Raw genomic sequence first — 21,731 nt, 5'->3', positions numbered from 1 at the left:
AAATGAATATAAAGTCTACAAGGCACTAATTAATAATATAGATTAAATATTTATATTAATTTCTGATTTCTGATATAAATCGAAAATTCAGGATATTAAATTGATTGGAAAATCGACGGTAGAAATAAATAATCATTTATACTATTTGAAGTACAAAATAGAAGTTTAATTTTTATATAAATTATATATCTGGACTTTTATTAATTTAATTTAATTATTTTTATAATTATTTTATTATTTATTTAAATTGAATCGACCGTTCGTGATATGGAATATAATTGAAATATAATATACATTATATATTATATTTATCAAAGAAAAGTTACAATTAATTTATTGTTTATTCTCTTGTAATATTTATGAGCTTGTAATATTCAATTTTATTGTACTAAATATTATTATGATATTAATATAATTACTATAATATTAATGTAGCTTAATATCACTGAAATCGAATTAAATTAAGTTTTCGCATATGAATATCGATCTATGTTATTATTCTATTTAAATGGATAAGAGCTGTAAGTCCTGCTCGGTTTTTGCTGTCTACCATTAAATTGCGTATGCATTGTTCTCGCTTGATTTCTATTATCAATTTGTTGTTAAACATGTTAGTAGGCTCTGTTATCAAAACACAAGTTTAATGCGAACAGTTGATGCCAATCTACTACAAACTTTTGATTGAATTTACTGTCGATTTGTTAACAGATTGAATGCAATTTGCTTACTGGTTATACGTTTACTTAATATCAAAAATGTCTCATAAATCCATATTCATAGTTCATTCTTATATTATATTTAAAATCGTTTTAAGTAAGCTCTAAAAATGTAATACGGCCATCTTATTGGCTGGATGGAATATTAAAACGACTTAGAACCATATTTAAGTTGATCTGAAATATAGGAATGGACTATAAATACGTGCCATATAGTAATATATTACTATTTATAAATTAATATGAATTTTGTAGCAAATTTTAAAATGTCGCATATAATTTCTTAATTTTTTAAATTTAAATAAAAATATTTGTTTATACAAACTGTAAGCATACACATACATACGCACACACATACATACGCACGCACGCGCGCACGCACGTACGTACGCACGCATGCATGCACGCACGCATACACGTACGTACATACACATATATTCATTTTATACACATATCTGCGCGCTTGCAAATAATGCCATAAATTAATATTTTTACTAATAACTTTTTTATTATTTTTAATTGATTTATATTATATTATATTCTATACTTGTTTGATAATCTGTATGATATATGTATAACAATATTTTAAACAGATTATTACATATAAGATTTTTAAAATTATTATAAAATTTTTAATTATTCTTATTAACAAATATTAAGAAAGATAAGCATCATATTTTTTTTTCTGAATGTAAATAGAAATTAAACGATTTAAATTAATTAAAAATGACACACGCTCACGACACACACAAACAACATATATGCTAGAAATAATGCTGAATACAGTTTTATTTCTCATATAATGTATAAGCCTTAATTTAAAATTAAATTTATTGTTAATTAATAAGGTAATCAATGTATGAAATCAAAACACATAATCATAAGACGCGTATTTCATTACAATAAAATTTTGATCAAAAAATTTAGAAAAATATTTTAAAATAAAAGAAAATATTTATAGTTATTTTATCATTTATTATTCACAATTTATTAATTGCTTTAACTATCGCCAATTGTTAGTAATCATATGTAATTACAATTTATAACTCTGATGTTCTCTTATAAATGAAGAACGAAAATGAGAGATGATATAAATTTTTCATCTGCTCTAATGATTGCAAACATATCTCTAATATATATATATATATATATATATATATATATATATATATATATATATACATGTAAATGTATGTGTGTGTATGTGTTCATAATAGTTCAATGTAGAATCCATATAATTTTCTTCATACGTGCCGCACTCGCATCTTATGTCGGTGTAATCTGTAATAATTTATAAATTTTATTTATAAATTAAAAAATATTTTATGGAATATTTCAACTTTCGATTTTAAGGAACTTCTTTAAGTTGAGAATTAGAGCTTAAAATTAGATGTTAAAGATATTTGTTGACAAAATAGATTAGAACAATGTAACTGTTGAACTATGGATATACAAAATTCTGCAATCATTTGACAATACTTTAATAATATAATCGAAAAGTAATTATAAATAATATATAAGATAAATATTAATATCTTCATTCTACCATTAATTTTTACCTGCCTTTTAGTCTCATTTCTTTACTACCTTTCTTTTTTTATTGATTTCTCTATTGTTCTACTTAATTTTTCAATTCTTTTATGATCTTTTTTTCCCTTAGCCTCTCATCATGTACCCTTTCTTTTTTCGACTAATTTTTTTTTCTTCTTATTTCTTTTTCTTTCACTATTATTTTTTATTTGGCTTTATCCTTTTAATTGATATGTAGTTGATATTTCTATTTTAATTTTCATCTCTAGCTTTCTATTGCTTGCTAAGTCCCCGAAAGAGAAATCTCCTAAATTGTATTTTCTATTACATAATCTATAATCGATTCCGATTATATTCCGAACCTAACCAATTCTCTCAGCATGTATAAATTATATTTTTTGTCGCCTCTTTTCGCATTATTTATCATAGCCCATCTTTCCTCTTTCAGCATTTTCAATAATAATATGTCTTTTTTATTTATCATTTTATCTTTTAATCTTTTTATTTTTTTTCTTATTTGTTCGCCATCTCTAGTAATCCGCCATTCTAGTAATCTCCTTTATCCCCTTTATTCCTCTCTCTCTACCTCCCCTCTCTCTCTCTCTCTCTCTCTCTCTCCCTCTCTCTCTCCCTCTCTCTCTCTCTTTCCCATTTTTACTTTAAAATTGTTCCCTACTATTATACTATTTTACTTTAAAATTGTTCCCTACTATTATACTTTATTTCACTCTTCTTTCCTTTGCGCATGTCTCTATTTTTTTTCAAGTCTTTACGCACGAAGAACGTAAATTGTAATAATATTCTATTTCTTTTCTTCCATTCTTTGGCTTTATTGTGCCACTTCGCATACTAATTATTTTTTTATCTTTTTCACCTTCCTTTCTCCTTCATTTCCGGTGATCTTTTTAGCTTCCTGCTTTTTTAAATGCGCATTATCGCCATTATTATCTTTCTTTTTTTCCCCGCTTATTTCAATTGATTTTATGTTTCTGTTTTTCCCTTCTATTATCACTCTTTTTTTATCAATTGTTTTTCTTTATATATTTTCATTTCTCTTTATTTTTTTATTTTCTCATTTATAAGTTGCCTGATACTTATGATACAAAATATGATCTATAATTATATGTTTTTATATATATTTGCAAACTTTTTGCACGAAATAAGATAATCCCATATTGTTCAATACTTTCAGATTAAAGTCAAATAATAAAAAAGGAAAGATTTTTAAATATAGAACAATGTGCGTGGAATAAAGCCCTTTTTATGCAAAAATTCGCAATTTGCGTGCAATTATACAATATACATATTGTTTTGTTTAAGAATAGATGATGTGGAGTAAAGTTCGCTTTACGTCAAAAATTGAAAATCTATGAAATTATATAATTATTCGTTTTTGTCATGAATGGTCCAAAGTCCGTGTTTAGATATTTAGAATTCAAATCATAAATTAAATAGCTTGAAACATTTTCTTCAACTTGTGAATAATATCAACTGGACATTTTTTGTACGAAAAATTGCAAACTCATGAGCTTCTTCTTCGCTTACAAATTTTTCATTTATGACATTTTTAAATGCATTATATAAAAGTATCTCTTTTTTTCTCGATTTTGTAATAAATTACAAGACTATATAAGACTATACAAGGCTTACACAAATTAATTTCTTTCTTTTAAATAGAGTTCATGATTATAATAATTCTGATCTTAAGTAAATGCAATTAAAAATCCTAACACAAATTTTTTCACATGTGTGTATATCCTTAATTAAATTTGATCATCTATAATTCAGAAACTAGTCTTTCAGTTTTTCATGTTTTCTCAGATTTTTTAACTGATCTAATCTGCAAAATATATCGTTGAAAAAGTATTGTATGATGGTTGCAGAATATTATATATACATAGAACTCAATTTATTATGATAAAATATACAACGTATAAAATTAATACGTAATATAGTATAATGGAACTTCGAAATAGAGCACCTCAAAAGAGCACGCAACATCCTTTTCATACATGCTAGATACTCCCGAGTAGTGTAAGGAGTAACAATCCAATCGTGCAGCAACACGCAGTTCTGTGGACGCAATGCTCTCTCCCAGTGCATACTTTAAAGGATATGTTTTCAAGGATATGTTACAAGTCTCATACGGTTCTCAATTTAACGAAAGGGGAGTAACTTCGTTATAGCATGCCAAAATCCCATATGTGCGCTACTTCGAGATTCCATTGTATTAAACTTACTTATTGAGTTATTGATGAAACGCATTGAAAATTGTTAATTGTATAAATAATAATGGAAGATTAATTGACACGTAGCCAGCAGAATTATCTGAAATTAAATAAAATTATTTATTAGGATTTAATTTGTAATAATTGATTAAATATAGCAAATATATATATATATATATATATATATATATATATATATTGTTTATATAGTTTTTTAAATTATATAATAACGATTTTTTAAATTGTGTATTTTAGAAGGTATAAATATAAAGTTTAAAATAAAAAGAAAAAAAATATATAAATGTAACTTGTTCAAATCTTATGCCTCGAATTATAATAATTAAAGAAAATGTAAAAAGAGAATGATCTTTTTACTATAATTCAAATCACAGCGTAAAGCTTCGATTGTTACTGATGTAAGAAATTTTGGTTTGTGATTATACGCAGAAATTAATGTACTAACTTTTTATTTTGTATATACTTTCATTTTTTATTTGTTTATTGTGTGTTTTATGCACTAACTCTAATATTATAATTTTAATTATAATTCTAACACTATAATTGTTGCTTTCAAGCCTTTAATTTGTTCTTTTAACACTTTTTTAACAAAGATTATCCAATGTAAGTTGAAATGTATATTACAATAAATATATATTACAATAAAAGTAATATTTCCAATTGATAAATTATTAATTATTTTGCACTTATCTTGCATAATGATCTGTGCTCGGTTTTTATTGACCTATTTTTATTACTTACTTTATGAAGAGTTAAATAATTCCAATTCTATGTTAAATAGCTTCTATTTCCCATTGCTAATTAAATTTATATCATATAGAATATCCAAACTATATGTATTCACACAAATTGAGGCATTTTTAATTTGCATATCTTAAATAATTTGTAAATTATATGTTTTATAAAAAAATGTTTCATACGAAAGTTGCATAATTTCAAGAAGGTCATTATATTGGGTTGTCCGGAAAGTTCGTGCGGATTTCTCAATAGATGTCGTTCAAAGGCGAATTTTACAAGTTTATGTCGATGTGATATGTCAAATGCTTTCGTGTTTTGATTAGTGACATTTCAACGCATACTTAGTGATATTAATTATCCCAATAAATTAAAAACTTTTTACTTGACATTAGTTTAGAGATGGAAGGAAATAACGTGTTTTTTCGATGCATAATGCTTTTTTATTTCCGTAAAGGAAAGAACGCGACACAAACTCGAAAAAAAATATGTGCCGTATACGGGGAAGATGCCGTAAGTGATCGCATGTGTCAGAAGTGGTTTGCTAAATTTCGTTCAGGAGAAATGAATATTGAAGATGCTCCTCGCTCTGGTCGGCCAGTCACCACTGATGTCGACCAAATAACAGCTTTAATCGATTCCGAGCGGCAGATCACAGTTCGGGAAATCGCAGCGAGGTTAAACATTGGCAAATCAACTGTTTCCGAACATTTAAACAAGCTCCAGATGGTAAAAAAGCTTGATGTTTGGGTGCCGCACGACTTAACTGAGAAAAATCGTATTGACCGCATTTCCATCAGCGATTTGCTATACAAACGCAATGAATACGATTCATTTTTAAAACGCATCATAACAAGCGACGAAAAGTGGATAATTTATAATAATGTCGAGCGTAAAAGGTCGTGGAGCAAGCGAGGTGAACCGCCATTAACCACTTCGAAGGCAGGCTTACATCCGAAAAAGGTAATGCTCTGCATTTGGTGGAATTGGAAGGGGATAGTATATTATGAGCTACTACCGGACAACGAAACCATCGATTCGGACAAGTACTGTTCACAGTTGGATAAATTGAAGATAGAAATCGCCAAAAAGTGTCCGGAATTGATCAATAGGAAAGGCGTCGTTTTTCATCATGATAACGCCAGACCTCATGCAAGTTTGCAGATTCGCCAAAAATTATTGGCGTTTGGCTGGGATGTTTTGCCTCATCCACCGTATTCCCCCGACATTGCACCCTCGGATTTTCATTTATTTCGGTCGCTACAAAACTCAATTAATGGTTTGAACTTTGCTTCTTTGCAACTCCTCAAAAACTACTTGGACAGCTTCTTCGCCGAAAAAACCCAAGACTTCTATGAGAGAGGAATTATGAAATTACCCGAAAGATGGAAAAGTATTGTGCAAAATAATGGTGCATATATCACAGAATGAAATAACTTTTAACAACAAAATTTTTTCATTCGAATTTTGCTTAAAAATCCGCACGGACTTCAATACATAAACCATATAATATCTAGTAAAATATTCAATTTTCGATTATCTTAATACTTTTATGTACAAAATAATGAGAGGAATCAATTGGTGTGAAGAAAAAATATAGTTGTTTAAAAAAAAAATATGTAATTGTTAATTGCAAATCATTACCTCCAGATCCCCTTCAAGCCATATAACTTTTGTTTGATACATTTTTTTATTTAACGCACCGTTTCGGAGATATTTGAGCGTATTATTTAAAATGGAACACCCTGTGCATACATCTAAAACAGCCAATTTTCAATTTTTTTCCAAACTTTAGGGGCTTTTAGCTCGGAGCGAAGGTTTATTTGCAGACCCATGTTCATAAAAAAAAAAGTCTTATTTTGATCTCTAGAACACGCTCCTAAAATTTATTGCATTATTTCAGATACACCCTGTATATGTATATATATATATATATATATATATATATATATATATACAGGGTGTCCATGTGAGCATGTGCTCACTCACTTGTAAGAAGATAGAACACAGTAAATTAAATAAAGATATAAGTAAATTAAATAAAGATATCCTATTCTTTGTAACGATTTTTGTAATAACAATCGAAATATTAATTATTGAAATCGGACGAATGAGAGGAGCGCTCGAGCGCTCGAGCTATAGCACGGCCCATCGAACTTCGAACTATACCACGGGTAGCGGCGCGCTGTCCCTCCTCTCGCCGCGTGCCGGCAGGCAATGTCTGACACGGTGGGCCGTGCTATAGCTCGAGCGCTCGAGCGCTTCTCTCATTCGTCCGATTTCAATAATTAATAATGAAAGAAATTAATTGGTATAAAGAAAACACATAGTTATTTTTTTTTTAAAATATGTAGTAATATATGTTTTCTTTACAACAATTGATTTCTCTTATTATTTGTACATAAAAATATTAAGGTGATGTAACCGAAAAATGAATATTTTCCAAAATATTTTACGGTTTAGGTAAAATTAAGAAACGATTTCAAGCCCCATAACTTGGAAAGTATTTAATGAAAACTAACTTAATTATAGTATTTTGGAAAGCTCTTGAGATAAGCTACAAGAATATGTAATAAAAAATAGGCAGTTCCATTTAAAAAATTGAGGGTGACCTTCATGTAACTATTTAAGATCAAATTAATGATACCATTTTATGTCTCCTTTAAAACCATATAACTTTTGTCTGAAACATTTTTTCGTATCTCGCATATTTTTCAAAATATTTGCCCGTTAAGATTAAAATGAATCACCCTGTATATATATATATATATATATATATATATATATATATATATCAAGCGACGCGGTAGCGTCGCGACGCCAAATACATAAAAAACAGAATCCGATTATTGAGAGTCACTGCTCTCGACACGGCACTACCAAATAACTTATCCGGAATTTCACATCATATAAACTTTCGATTAAGATATTTCGGAAACTAAGATCTTAAGAAGAAATCTAAGGACACTTTTATTATATAATATGAATATAAGCTTTCGATTGCGACCTGTTTGAATAAAATCGATGCAGTCAATCCTGAGAAATGATGATCGAATATCAGAATTGTGACATTTTTCATTTTTCTCCAGGTTCAGACTCACGTACATATGCTCGCATGCACACACGCAAAGCGAGTTTGTCCCTCAAGCGGCGTCCACAGCGTGCGTATACGATTATTGCTTCGATATGTACAATGCTTTAAGAGACAAAATCATATGCGTGCATACGTCTGATATGTATATGTATGTGTGTACGTGAGAGAGATTAATTTATCGTACAGTAATAATTTTCAAAATTACCCTTTCGGGGTGGAATTTAATATCTTAGAAACGGAGCTAAAAATACGTAACTTCTGCTGTTAAATAAAATTTAAAAAAAAAGTAATTTATCGTATAATAACAATTTTCAAAAACCATCTCTTGTAAAAGCAAATTTCCAAAACCACCCCTTGAGAATGAAAAATAATATCTCGAAAATGATGCATCGTAGAAATATTGGACTCACGCCATTAATTAAGGTTTCTTAAAAAGACTAATTTAGCATATAATAATAATTTTTAAAAACTACCTGTTAGGGGTGAAATCTAATATCTCAGAAACGATGTGCCACAAAAATATAAAACCTGTACTGTTAGTTATGACTTGTAGAAAGACTAATAAGCGTATAATAACAATTTTTAAAAACCAATCCTTAGTGGTGAAATTTAATATTTTAGAAACAGAGTATCATAAAAGTATAAAACCTGTGCCGTTAGTTATGACTTGTAGAAAAACTAATTTAACGTATAATAATAATTTTTAAAACCAACCCCTTGGGGAAATCTAATATTTCAGAAACGGAGTATCATAAAAATATAAAATCTATGCCGTTAGATAAGACTTGTAAACAGACTAATTTATCGTATAATAACAATTTTTAGAAACCACCCCTTGAGGATAAAATCTTATATTTCAGAATTCGAACATCATAAAAATATAAAATCTATACTGTTAGTTATGACATATAGAAAAACTAGTTAAGCGTATAATAACAATTTTTAAAAACCACTCCTTGGGAATGAAATCTAATGTTTCAGAAACGGTGTACCACAGAAATATAAAATATATTTCTGTGGTTGCTGTCAGATAAGACTTATAGAAAGACTAATTCACTGTGCAGTAACAATTTTTAAAAATAAAAAATATCCTTAAAAATAATATGTAAATATTTTTCCACAAATATAATTTGCAGAAAGAGTATAAAATTTTACATAAAGGTGTGAAATCTTTCTATAAAAAACCTTACAAAGGTAAAAAAATACGCCAAATACATAAAAAATATTCTAGCTTGTATGCATGTTTAATAAAAGAATTCCTAAAAATAATTTACAATAATTTTCCCTCAAAAGTTATGAAAACTTGGCGTACCCGGATCGTAATCAAATACAGATTAAATATTTAATTACATAATGTCTAATATTTTACATTTTATTGGAGATATATTTGTTTATAATATAAACAATCCGGGTACGCCAAGTTTTCATAACTTACTTCGATTTAAAGACTGCAATTTAAAACTTGTGAACTTTTAGAACTTGTAGAACTTTTTTTTTAAATTATATATATTATAAAAAATGTTTTAAGATTAAAAGAATCCTAAATTAAAAGAATCCTAATTTTCATTAAATATTTTAAAAATCAATTTTCTCTGAATAAATATAAAATGCATTTTAATTTCTTAGGGAGAATTTATGTATAATATTTCTACTGTATAAAATTGATATTTTATGGTAAATATTATATCAAATTTAGAAATTGCTCTTAAGTACCTGGCTAGTAATTATTGATTTCATATTTAGTTTTGGTATTTTATTTTATAATATTTTTTTATAAAAATTATTTGTTGAGGTTTTGTTTCTTAGAAAAATGATTTTTGAGGGAAAATTACTGTAAATTATTTTGAAGGAATTTTTTTATTAAAAATGCATACAAGGAAATATTTAATAGAAATATTTAATAGAATATTTTTTATGTACTTGGCGTATTTTTTTTACCTTTATAAAGTTTTTTTAGGAGGATATATATGAACTTGATTCCATCTTTAAAAATTATATTATAAAGATGTTTAAAAAATCTTTTCTCTTACCATTATTACCAGATTCTGATTTGTCTAAGGCCTGGATTTCCATTTTACGATGCAATTTCGTTGTAGTAGTTGAAGTAGTAGTAAACGTCCCTGCACAACAAAGAAGAATATTTTATATCATATTTATTAATTTAAAATTTAAATAATTTTATAATTTTATCAATAAAGTCAAAAATATCTCAACAAATTATAAATTTAACAACTAAGAAATTAAGCTCTCATATAAAATCCAAATTTAAATTTTTCGAGCTAATAAGAACCAGACGCGGATGGCAGTACGTGGGTTTAAAAGAAAATTTGTCCATTATCTTATTCTTATTATATAGAGGATATTTCCGGACATTTGCAAACTTAAGGGGATGATTTATCGTCCCTTTAAGTTTGTTGCAAATATCAGAAACACCTTATATAACCTCAATATATATTATTATACAGGGTGATTCTGAAAGCGTGCGTCTTTAAAATATCAAATTCTTGAATGAATTCTAAGATGATTTTTCTTTTACCAAAATTTTCTATGAGGCTTAGTTTTTAAATTATTAAATAAAATAGTTTTCGAATTACGGAACGAGTACAAGAGGTAGACAGGGACGGCGCAACTCACCGTCCGATACAAGCGATCATGCGGGGCGCTCGACGCGATCAGCTGATGACACGATGAGTGTAACAATCAGTGTGTGTGTGTGTGTGTGTGTGCGCGCGCGCGCGCGCGCGTGTGGTGTATTTATGCACGCGTATCCACACATGCACCGTTCTCTCTCTCTCCCTCTTTCTCTCTCACTCTCACTCACTCACTCATTCACTTATTCTTACCTTAATACTTGACATTCTTCATACTGCTGACAAATAGCAGTGCCCAGTGTATGATAATAATCGTCGTCGACGAGACGTCGTTTCTTCAACATGCAGTCTGACACTTTTACAAATACTCGCGCACTTAATCACTTACGATTGATAAAAGGAGGAATCAACGGTTACGATACGAATTTAATAAACGGTTAACACATTTAATTATTAATTACACACTCGATTAAAGAAACGTGTTAACAGCACACACACACACACACACACACACACACACACACACACGCACGCACGCACGCACGCACGCACGCACGCACGCACGCACGCACGCACGCACGCACGCACGCACACGCACGCAAACACACACACATACACACACACACACACAGATTGTTACATTCATCGTGTGCAGCAATCAGCTGATCGCGTTGAGCGCCCCGCATGATCGCCTGTATCGGACGGTGAGTTGCGCCGTCCCTGTCTACCTCTTGTACTTGTTCCGTAATTCGAAAATTATTTTATTTAATAATTTAAAAACTAAGCCTCGTAGAAAATTTTGGTAAAGGAAAAATCGTCTTAGAATTCATTCAATAATTTGATATTTTAAAGACGCACGTTTGTTCAGAATCACTCTGTATATGATCCCAATATAGTATATTATTATATATAATCCCAATATTGTAATTTATCTAAATAAGCGATAATGCTGAAAATAAACGATAAAAATTTAATTAATACAATACATTATTTATACACAAGAAAAAAATCTGGTTACATCTATTAGAAATCTGGATTCAATCACACAGTATATCTGTTAGAAAATGGACAAATCAGAATTTCTTTAGGAATTATCAGAAGAGATGAGATTAAATTCTTCCTTTAAATTTATCAAATTTTCTTAGTAATAATATTAAATTTACAAACAAAAAATGCTATACTGTTTCTATATTTAACTAACATAACAAGAAGTTTTATAGATTCAACTACGAAATACTAATCAAATTCTTATAGTAAAGTCTACTAAAGTTCTAGTTATAAAAAATCGAGTCTTATCGTGATTAACTAGAAATTCTGCTTGGTTTAACCAAAATGCCTTCTTCTATCAGATACGTCTTGTTAATTAATCAAGTGATTTTTCTCAGTGTATTTATAAAAATAATCATCTTTATTAGATAAAATAATCTTATGTATGGTGCGCGTGTTTGTATTTATCACTAACCAATATAATAGACAGTTTTGCGAGACACATTGTATGCCGCTTTCGGTATGCTGAGTAAACATTTAACAATCGTTGCTTCCAATAAATCTTCATCCAGTAAGGCAACGCGTGATAAAATATTATATAATCCATCGTCACGCAGTCTTACGCTGGGGCTCCCAATTTGCTTCTCTAGAGTATCTCTGTAATGATGCGAATGCAATAATAAACAATTAAATCAAAATTCAATTTTCATGTCTTTTGATATTATATATATTTGATATTATATATATTATATACAATATATTATATATATTTGATATTATATATATTATATATATTATATATATATTTGATATTATATATATTATATATATTCCTTAAATAATTAAGAATAAATCTTTCTTGATCATTATAACAAATATATTTACAATTATGGACAATAATTCTATTTATTTAATTTATTTTGCTGAAACAATAATTATAAATCTATAAAATATATGTACATTTATATGTGTATACGTGCGTATGTACTTTAACAGAGTATTTTTTTAACCAAGTTAAGCTGAATAAATATTTTTTCTTCGATAAATAGTTATTGAGATAATATAAATTACAGATTAAAGAATTTAATTGAAAGACTTGTGTAAGAAATTAGCTCCATACTTTTCAAATTTCTTATTTTTATTAATTATATTGCATTGTATTATGTTTGTGCTGGTTTATGTTTTACAAATTGCAGCTCAATAAAAAAGCTCAATTCAAACCGTATTTCAAAAAATTGAAGAAGAAAAATGAAATTTGTGCTAGTCTTAAACTTTTCAAATTATAACTTTTATTTCAAAACTTTTATTTCAAAAATCTAATTCCTAATTCTTAGTCCCTACTTTCTATCTAATTGCATATCAGAAATTGGTCTAATGACATTTTATCATTAAGAAAAGTTGTATGTTTGTCTAGCATAATTTAATGCAAGTAAAAAAATTCGAAAATACTAAATTTTTTAAATTTTATTCTTTTAAATAAGTTCTTAATCAATCTTTACAATTTCCGGTTCCTTGTCAGTTTATCCTTTTTAATTATTAACACAATTTACCATTTATAGAATAAATATATTACAAAATAATTTTTTTATATATTATTATTTTTGTGTATCAATTTTTTTTAAATTAATTTTTTTTACTAAATGAAAGGAGATTTTTTAACGGCGCAATGTCGTACAAACTTGTGCTGATTTGCTAAAAAATGAGCTGAGAGTTGTTTAAGATGACTAGAAATTCGATTGAGTTACTATTTCAGTAGAGTCAATAAGAATTGGTCTTTGACAACAAGATTCAGTTGAAATAAATGAGATGTTTGATCTGAAGCTTGGGCCTGGACATTGGGTCTGGTCAAAAGTCGCGAGAATACTCACAAAATGCTGAAGCAAGATAAAACTGTATAACTGTATAGAGCTATATTGAAGAATTAAATAAATGTGTCGAATTTTCATAGAGATTTTGTTTTTCTTTTTTGGAGATATATTCTAGTTTTTTAGAGATGGGAATCTGTTCATTTTAAATTTTGTTGATGTATTAGAAGTGTTCTTATTTGATGATTGACGATTCTTGTATTTCATTAAATTTTGTTTGTTTAATAATCTGTAATTTTAATAATCAGTAATTTTAATATCGGTAATTTTAATATCTGTAATTTTAATAATCGGTAATTTTAATATCGTCTTATGATTAATAATAATTACGCAAGTTACTTATTTCCTACGGATTCTTTTGTTGATGATATTAATATTGTTATTTATATCGTTATTTATACAAGAAAAGTTAATATATTTTATATATATATATATAATATATATACAGGGTGTTCGAAAATTCAATTAACAAATTTTCAGAGATTGTAGGAAAATTTAAAAAAAAATGTCTTCTTTTAGCAATTTTTTTATTGCTGTAATTGGATTCTTGTTGTTTATTGATGATAAAAAGCTAATCAAATATTTCACTGGCAATATTATTAATTATTTACTGGCAAGTTTACTGATTATTTACTGGCAATTTTGCTGATTATTTCGCTAATTTTCTTATATATTTATTTTTTACTTCCGCAGGAAAGTTTGACAGAGATATTTTTTTATTTTTGGATGTATTGCTTCTTTTACATTAAAATTTCTATTTGTTTAGAAGAAATTAAAGGAAATTTGAATGATTATCAGTATACATTTCCATTCTATGATTATACGTTTATATATTTTATTAATGAGTTATAAAACGTGTTAGTAAATGTCTTATTATATAAGAAACTATTATGTAACTTTCTTTATCTTTTATCAACGATGGACGATTAATGTTGCAAAGAAATTATCTCTGACAAAGAAATTATCGAATCAAAAGAATATAACAAATTTAGTATTATTTAATTAAAAAATTACAAATTGACAAATAAGAGACCAAAACACGGTAACTATAATAGAACGTCAGGAAGAAGAGGAACATCTTTTTTCTTTTAGTTATCAGTAAATTTCAAAATAGTCGTTACAATATATACATTAAACACAAACGTTTCAGATTTTTTGATCCATTTTCAACGTGACATTAATATTAAGCGTTACAAAATATCTCAGATAATAACATATGAAACTATTAATCATTCCACAATCAACATGCAGATAGACTATAATGTTATATACCTCAGTAATCTGGCGAACACATTCCTGAATAATTACAACCTGAAGATGGACTAAAAAATGATCCGAAATGTTTGTGTTTAATGCATGTGTTGTAACAAATATTTTGATTAGTAATAACTAAAAGAAAAAAGAAAGTGTTTTTGTTTTTTTCCTTGCGCTCAATTACTGCGCCTTGACTCTTATTTATCAATTTTTAATTTGTTATTATTAGAATGAATTTTTAATTTTTAATATTATTTAATTTAATATTTTGCTATTTTCTTTCTTTATAGATATCTAGAATCATGATGAATATTTTTAGGATTCTTTAGAAAGATATTGTTTATATGATCAGATTTATTAGAAAAAAAGCGATAGTAAGAATTGCGACAATTGTAATGATTAAATATTGGCTAATGTGTGGATTCAGCTATTATAATGAGGTGAGGTTTATATTAAAATGGATAAGTGACATTTTGAGCAGAACTAGACATGATATGCAACTGATAAATTGCTTTTCCATAAATTCCAATATTAATTACAATATTATATGCCTTAAATTAACTTTATTCAATATTTCAATATTAATTATGTTCTCAAATTGATTTTTTTCAGAGCATGCTGTTTTTGAAACGACGAAATACATGAATAAATTTTATTCATCTTTTATGGAACATTTTCTTTATCTATAAATTTATGAAACATAATAAAATATTTCATACAAAACTATACTGATATTTCAAAATTTGATTTTATTGTTGCAATAATCTTGCTGCATTTTGCTTCATACAAAATTATACTATTATCAAAACTATACTATCAATATAATTTTTCAAGGTTTAATTTTGTTGTTGTATTATTGTTATTTTACTTTTTTTATAACGGAATGATACAAGTTACAAATTTATACATAAATTTATTATTAGAAGTTGTTCTCGTTATCGGTGGAAATAGTAGGAAGACATGTGTGTAAGAAACTGCCTCTAAATGTACGCATTCGAGACAAATACCTAATATACCGTATTAAAGTTTGTAAATTCTAGTCAAATTTCTCTAGTTATCTCGATAATTATTTATTGGAGAAAAAATTGTAAAATATTTTTGGATTCAGGCAAAATGCTGGTTAAATTAATAATGTTCCAATTTTTGTTATTTTCCTATATTAAAAAAATTAATAAAAATTAGCTACAATATTTTCAAAATTATAGTTAGAGAAAAATTTGTAAGTAAATAAATGTTGTAAACAAATAAATATTGTAAAAAAAACTATCATAAAATAATAAGTGTTTTTTCTATAAATTATTTAAAAACTTTTATAAATAATTTAATAAATACTAACTATATAATTTAAAAGATCACTTGTTTTTTTTTCTAGCAAAATTAATATTCTACTTGAAATTATATACTCTTCATAAATGTCAACATTTATTCAAAATTCCTCTAACACATCATATATCATAGTTGTACATAACATCATTAAATACATCAAAATAGTTTTTAATTACTTTAATAGTAAATTTCTTAAAACTGTGATATGGTGGAACAATTTCAAATTATAATCATATTCAGCAAAAAAACTACAATCTAAAAAATTATTCTTTTTCTTTTGTTTAAAAAAGGCTTTTTCTTGTATGTGAATTTTATATGTGAATATATAAAAAAAATAGACATTTATAAGACTTTATGTTATATCAAAATATAATAGATTACGAAAAGCACTTACTCGATAGAGTAAGTCGATAGATTCTCGATAGAGATATCTAAAGTTGGTTGGGGGTAAAGTCCTTCAGCTAGACATGTTATTTCGACTCCATCTTTGTTATCTACAGTCTTTCTCCTGTATAAAAGATCGAATTTTTCTTCTGTCGCTGCAATACAAATTAAATACGTTTATGATTAATATTTATTTATGATTAATATTTATGTATTTATGATTAATACACATATAATATTTTTGTTGAACAATAATGTACAGATTATTTTTTAAATTGCCAAAAATAGGGTTATTTAAGTATCAAATGACTGTATTTTTAAATCTCCATAATTTATATCTATCTATAAAAAGTTGCAAAGACATTAATACGTAGGAATTTTTATTGCATAATTGAATTGTAATAAATATATTTAGGAATATATGTGTATATATATATATATATATATATAGGAAATATATATATATATATACATATATATATGTATATGTATACAAGGTCCGAGTGAGCAATAAGCTATCAGAAAGAATTCTTAAAGCACTCAGATTCAAGAGTTAGACATCCGACTCTGTCTAGATGATAACATTATGATATCAATAAGTCCTCTAATGCGTCGATTTTAGAGGAAAAAAGACATCACATACAGGACATCTAAAAGAATACTTCAATCTGACTTATTATAGATGTTAAGAAAATGTTAACATTAAGACTTTCTTTATAGGTTAGGTTAGGTCTTTATAGAATTATTTATTTTAAATTCAGTTTGTTAGAAATTAAACTGATAAACAGTGATGCAAGAAGAGGATGCAGCTCAAACACACAATCAGAGAATTAGCGTCCTCTTTCTGGCACTACTGCCCGTAAGAGAAAAAAAATATACTTTGGATTTAATATTAATACTAGTTCTTTATATGTATACATTTCATGGCAAATATTGAATACCAGTCAAATTAAGAGTGACTCGCCGCCTAGCGGCAAGCAAAGAAATTAATGTAACAAGAAATTTTATAGATCCAACCAGAAAATACTAACTAAATCCTTATAGTAAAATCTATTAAACGTTCTAGTTATAAAAAATCGAGTCTTATCATGATAACTAGAAATTCTTGTTTGATTTAATCAAAATGCCTTCAATCATATACGTCTTGTTGGTACAATTAAACGTTTTCTCAGTGTAGATGTCTTTAAAGTTTCTAGTAAGCGAACTCTAAAGACATCTATAAGTAGACATCATAAAGAGCTTTTTTGAAAGACATCTTACAAAAAGATAACTTACTGATGTCATTAAAAAAAAAAAAATTAATGAAGTCTTCAAAAAGTCCTCTTAAAGACTTCTTCCTCTCAATAATGCTCACTGGGGTGTTTGTCCATATATGTTCGACCAAATATCTCGCAACTGATCGAAGTTACAAAAAAGTTTAACGAGAGAAATTTGCATGTCTCTGAGTCAACTACAAAGTGTATATAACAACTTTCTTTTACTCGTGATCTTTTCGAGTTATTGGGAAAAAAAATTTACAACCGCGGGTAGAGGGGCGCTCGTGTCGCATAACAAATATGGCTGTCACAAAGGGCGATTTGACATTTAAGAATAAACTTTTAAAAATTGTTAAGAAAACGCAAATGTTGTCACTGCGTTTAGATACTTTGTGTAGCTATACCAATACTGCAAGAAATATGATTGAAGGCCAAATTGTAATAAATTCTGGTTTAATTATCATGTGCGGTAATAAGTTACAACGGTCCAAAGTCGTGAAAAAATTTATTTATTTTCCTTGTGTCTTCATTTTTTTATTTATTCTAAATCTTCTCAATGTATTATTCACTTTTATTTCATAGAAACACATTGATTGCCGTATCTAAACAATATGTAATATAATATATATTATATCGCCCTTTGCGACGGCCATATTTTTTAGTTTGCGTTTCGTCCACTAGTGTCGCATGGTAAATTTATATTCCCAATAAATGTCAACATAGTTTTTTTTGTAGATATCTATAATCTTTTTAGCATATTTACATAATAGAAGTCATTTGCAATCAAAATCATATCAAGTAAAAAATTGCTACTACGCATCATTTACGAGATAATCGGCATCTTTAGTATCTATAAGTATTAAACTGGATTTTAAGCATTTTTGAATTTGGATTATATCCGAAAAGATGGAAAAAAGATGAAGTTACATTAAGGACATTATCTACAACTGTTCCTGAAAACGAAGAAGATTTACGACATAAGATCATTAGAGTTGTTGAAGGTATTACAACAGAAATGCTGCAGACAACAATGAGAAACGTTATAAAACGCGTCGAATGCTGTATCGAATATGGACAAAGTTTCGAACAATTTATGAGTTAATAAATGTTTTATAAAATAATTGTTTCAGTTTTTTCTATCTTTTTAAATACAATCTAAATTCAAACAAATGCTTAGAATCCAGTTTAATCCTTTCGTACCTCCAGCTTTCCCAAAAGAGATGTGTTTCATATGAAGACAGTTTTATAGGTTTTGGAGGATGCTGATTCCAAATTTACGATCAAAATTTAAATTCAAAATAGCAGATTCATAGGTGACTATGAAAAGCTTAAATATCAATATATTTAAAGTATGAACTTAGATTTCACTTTTTGAAATATATATTATGTTTTTTTCCTGAATATGCACACACACACACGTTCGATTCGTAGCGTTATTATAAACTTTTTTAGCAAGCCGCGCATCTACCGCGAGACTTAGATGCCCGTCGCACGCGTCGTCATTGATTACTCATATAAAATATTATAATATTTATCATAATAAAGTTGTAATAACATTTAAATAAAATTTTAAGTTTGTAATTAGCGTATAAATTTTATAATTTTTCGATTAATATATGGTTAATCTTCATTCTCTAAAAGTTTGTTTTTTTGCAAAGTTTAAATAATTGTATTTGTAAACGTTACACTTCAAAGTGATTCTGTCACTCGTTGACCAAATAAACACGTCCGATCGCTTCCCACATACATTCTATCATTTTTGGAGGTTTGCAACAACCCTATTTAAGGTCCATCTGTCACTGTTATTGGCACAATGGAGATATTAGTATTTACTAGAGGGATCTTGAAAGATGTGGTCACTTTTGTTGTGCTCGTCAGTGCCGTTTCTTACGGAAGGCCAGTCGGAAGTCAGTATGCAGTATACGCGAATACTTTCACCAGCACTTATTTGATCAGCGAGCGATCTTTTCAAGGATCCTCCATGAGAATCGGCATTGCATTCATCGAGCAAAATACCAACATCGCTCTGGAGTTGCATATCATTGTGTTAAAAAGTAGCATTTGGTGTGAGATCTGGATAGCTCAGTGGTCTAGAGGAATTGCGCGGAAAGCGAAAGACTCGGGTTCGATTCCCGATCCAGTCACTTGCACCTCACATATTTTTCTAGTCCACGAATATTATTTTCTAATAATTATTCCTTGGGCTGAAAAGTGTGTGAATGCTCTCTTCACAGGATATGCGCCAATGTCGTTGCAACAAATGGATTCCGTCGCTCGTTGACCAAATGGACGTATAGATACATCTGACTTCTTTCCTATCTTTTCTGGAGATAATTTTTTTTATCAAGTATCTTACCTTAATATTTTTATGTATAAAATAATGAGAGGAATCAATTGGTGTAAAGAAAACACATAATTGTTTCGAAGAAAAAATATGTAATTTGCAATTAACAATTATATATTTTTTTTTCGAAATAATTATGTGTTTTCATTAGACAAATTGATTCCTCTCATTATTTTATACATAAAAGTATTAAGGTAAGATAATCAAAAAATAAATAAATATTTTATTAGATATTTTATGATTTATGTAAAAATTAAGAAATTATTTTAAGGCTCATAACTCGAAAAGTACTCGATGAAAAAATGTTTTATTATAGTGTTTTGAAAAGCTCTCGAAGTAAGCTACAAGAGTTTTTTTTTGGCAACAGATAGCCCTGACAAATATTAAAAATATCGTACTACAATAACTTTGACATCTTTATTTTATCTAAAAAACAATTAAAAATTTACTTTTTATTTGTTCTTTTACTAAAATTTATCCCTCCCTCCCTAGCCTCCCTCTTCCTCTCATCCCTTCCCTCCCCTCCCCCTCCTCTATCTCCCTCCCCCCTCCCCCTCCCTCCCCCTCTCTCTCTCATATAAATGATTATGTATTATACATGTATTTAAAAATAAAGTTATTAATATATACTTACAGTACACTATCATTGATGCATTTGCCGTTCTTTCATCCTCAAATGTAGATATAACACATGTATACTCTCCAGTAAGGTCAATGCCTGGTTTATTTAATTTCATGGCTCGGTATTCGGTATATGGATCATCGCTGGCTTTGTATGTTAAATCGACATATTTTGCAGCTGGTTCGTCTGCTAATGGTTGTCTGCCATAAATCCATTGGTAAACTACTCGATTAGTATTAAAAAACCATTTGACGACGAGGCCCTGGCTCGATGTATTCTCCAGATCATAATCGCAGTCAAGAATAATGTAATCATTGTTGACTTTTATAATATCTGGTACGTTGATACTCTTGATAATTAGTTGCCAAGATTCTGTAAACATATGAAAACATGCTAAACATTTATCATAATGAATGTCAAGAAATTTTATTTATATTATCTAAATTGCTTTATATTATTTATAAGAAATAGATAAAGTTCTAATGATATAAATGGACATGTCGTCTAAGAATGGTATACGATGACAATTTTGTTATTATTTATCATTTTATACTAACAATTATCTAATTCCCTTTCTGCCTATGTTTATCATGTGCTCGATTGCATAGAAATATAGTAAAAATATATTTATTAAAAAAAACAAATCTTTCTCTTATTTTTTATGCTCTAAATAAAATGTCTGCGATAGTTTCTGTGTTATAATATAAAAAAATATTGTCCATTTGTTTAAATAAAAGTTAAATGATATAAAAAGATATCCTATTTTTCTCGATTTAGTAGA

At 27.8% G+C, this 21,731-nt stretch overlaps 1 protein-coding gene across 1 annotated transcript; it reads right to left on the bottom strand.

Annotated features, from left to right (window-relative positions):
• Positions 1–1,909: 1,909 nt before the first annotated feature.
• On the bottom strand, positions 1,910–21,332 carry LOC105252214. Its single transcript, XM_025406555.1, has 6 exons — positions 20,963–21,332; positions 16,739–16,883; positions 12,375–12,556; positions 10,352–10,441; positions 4,487–4,574; positions 1,910–1,997 (listed from the first exon to the last, which is right to left on the bottom strand). Exons 1-5 carry the CDS (start codon positions 21,330–21,332, stop codon positions 4,495–4,497), a joined length of 867 nt encoding a protein of 288 aa, XP_025262340.1. The 3' UTR covers positions 1,910–1,997; positions 4,487–4,494.
• Positions 21,333–21,731: the final 399 nt, after the last annotated feature.

The sequence above is a fragment of the Camponotus floridanus genome, unplaced genomic scaffold (assembly GCF_003227725.1).
Source record: "Camponotus floridanus strain SB8 unplaced genomic scaffold, Cflo_v7.5 scaffold149, whole genome shotgun sequence".
NCBI classification, from domain to species: Eukaryota; Metazoa; Arthropoda; class Insecta; order Hymenoptera; family Formicidae; genus Camponotus; species Camponotus floridanus.
The sequence above is the reverse complement of the archived record's forward strand: the minus strand, read 5'-3'. Positions and strand labels throughout refer to the sequence as shown.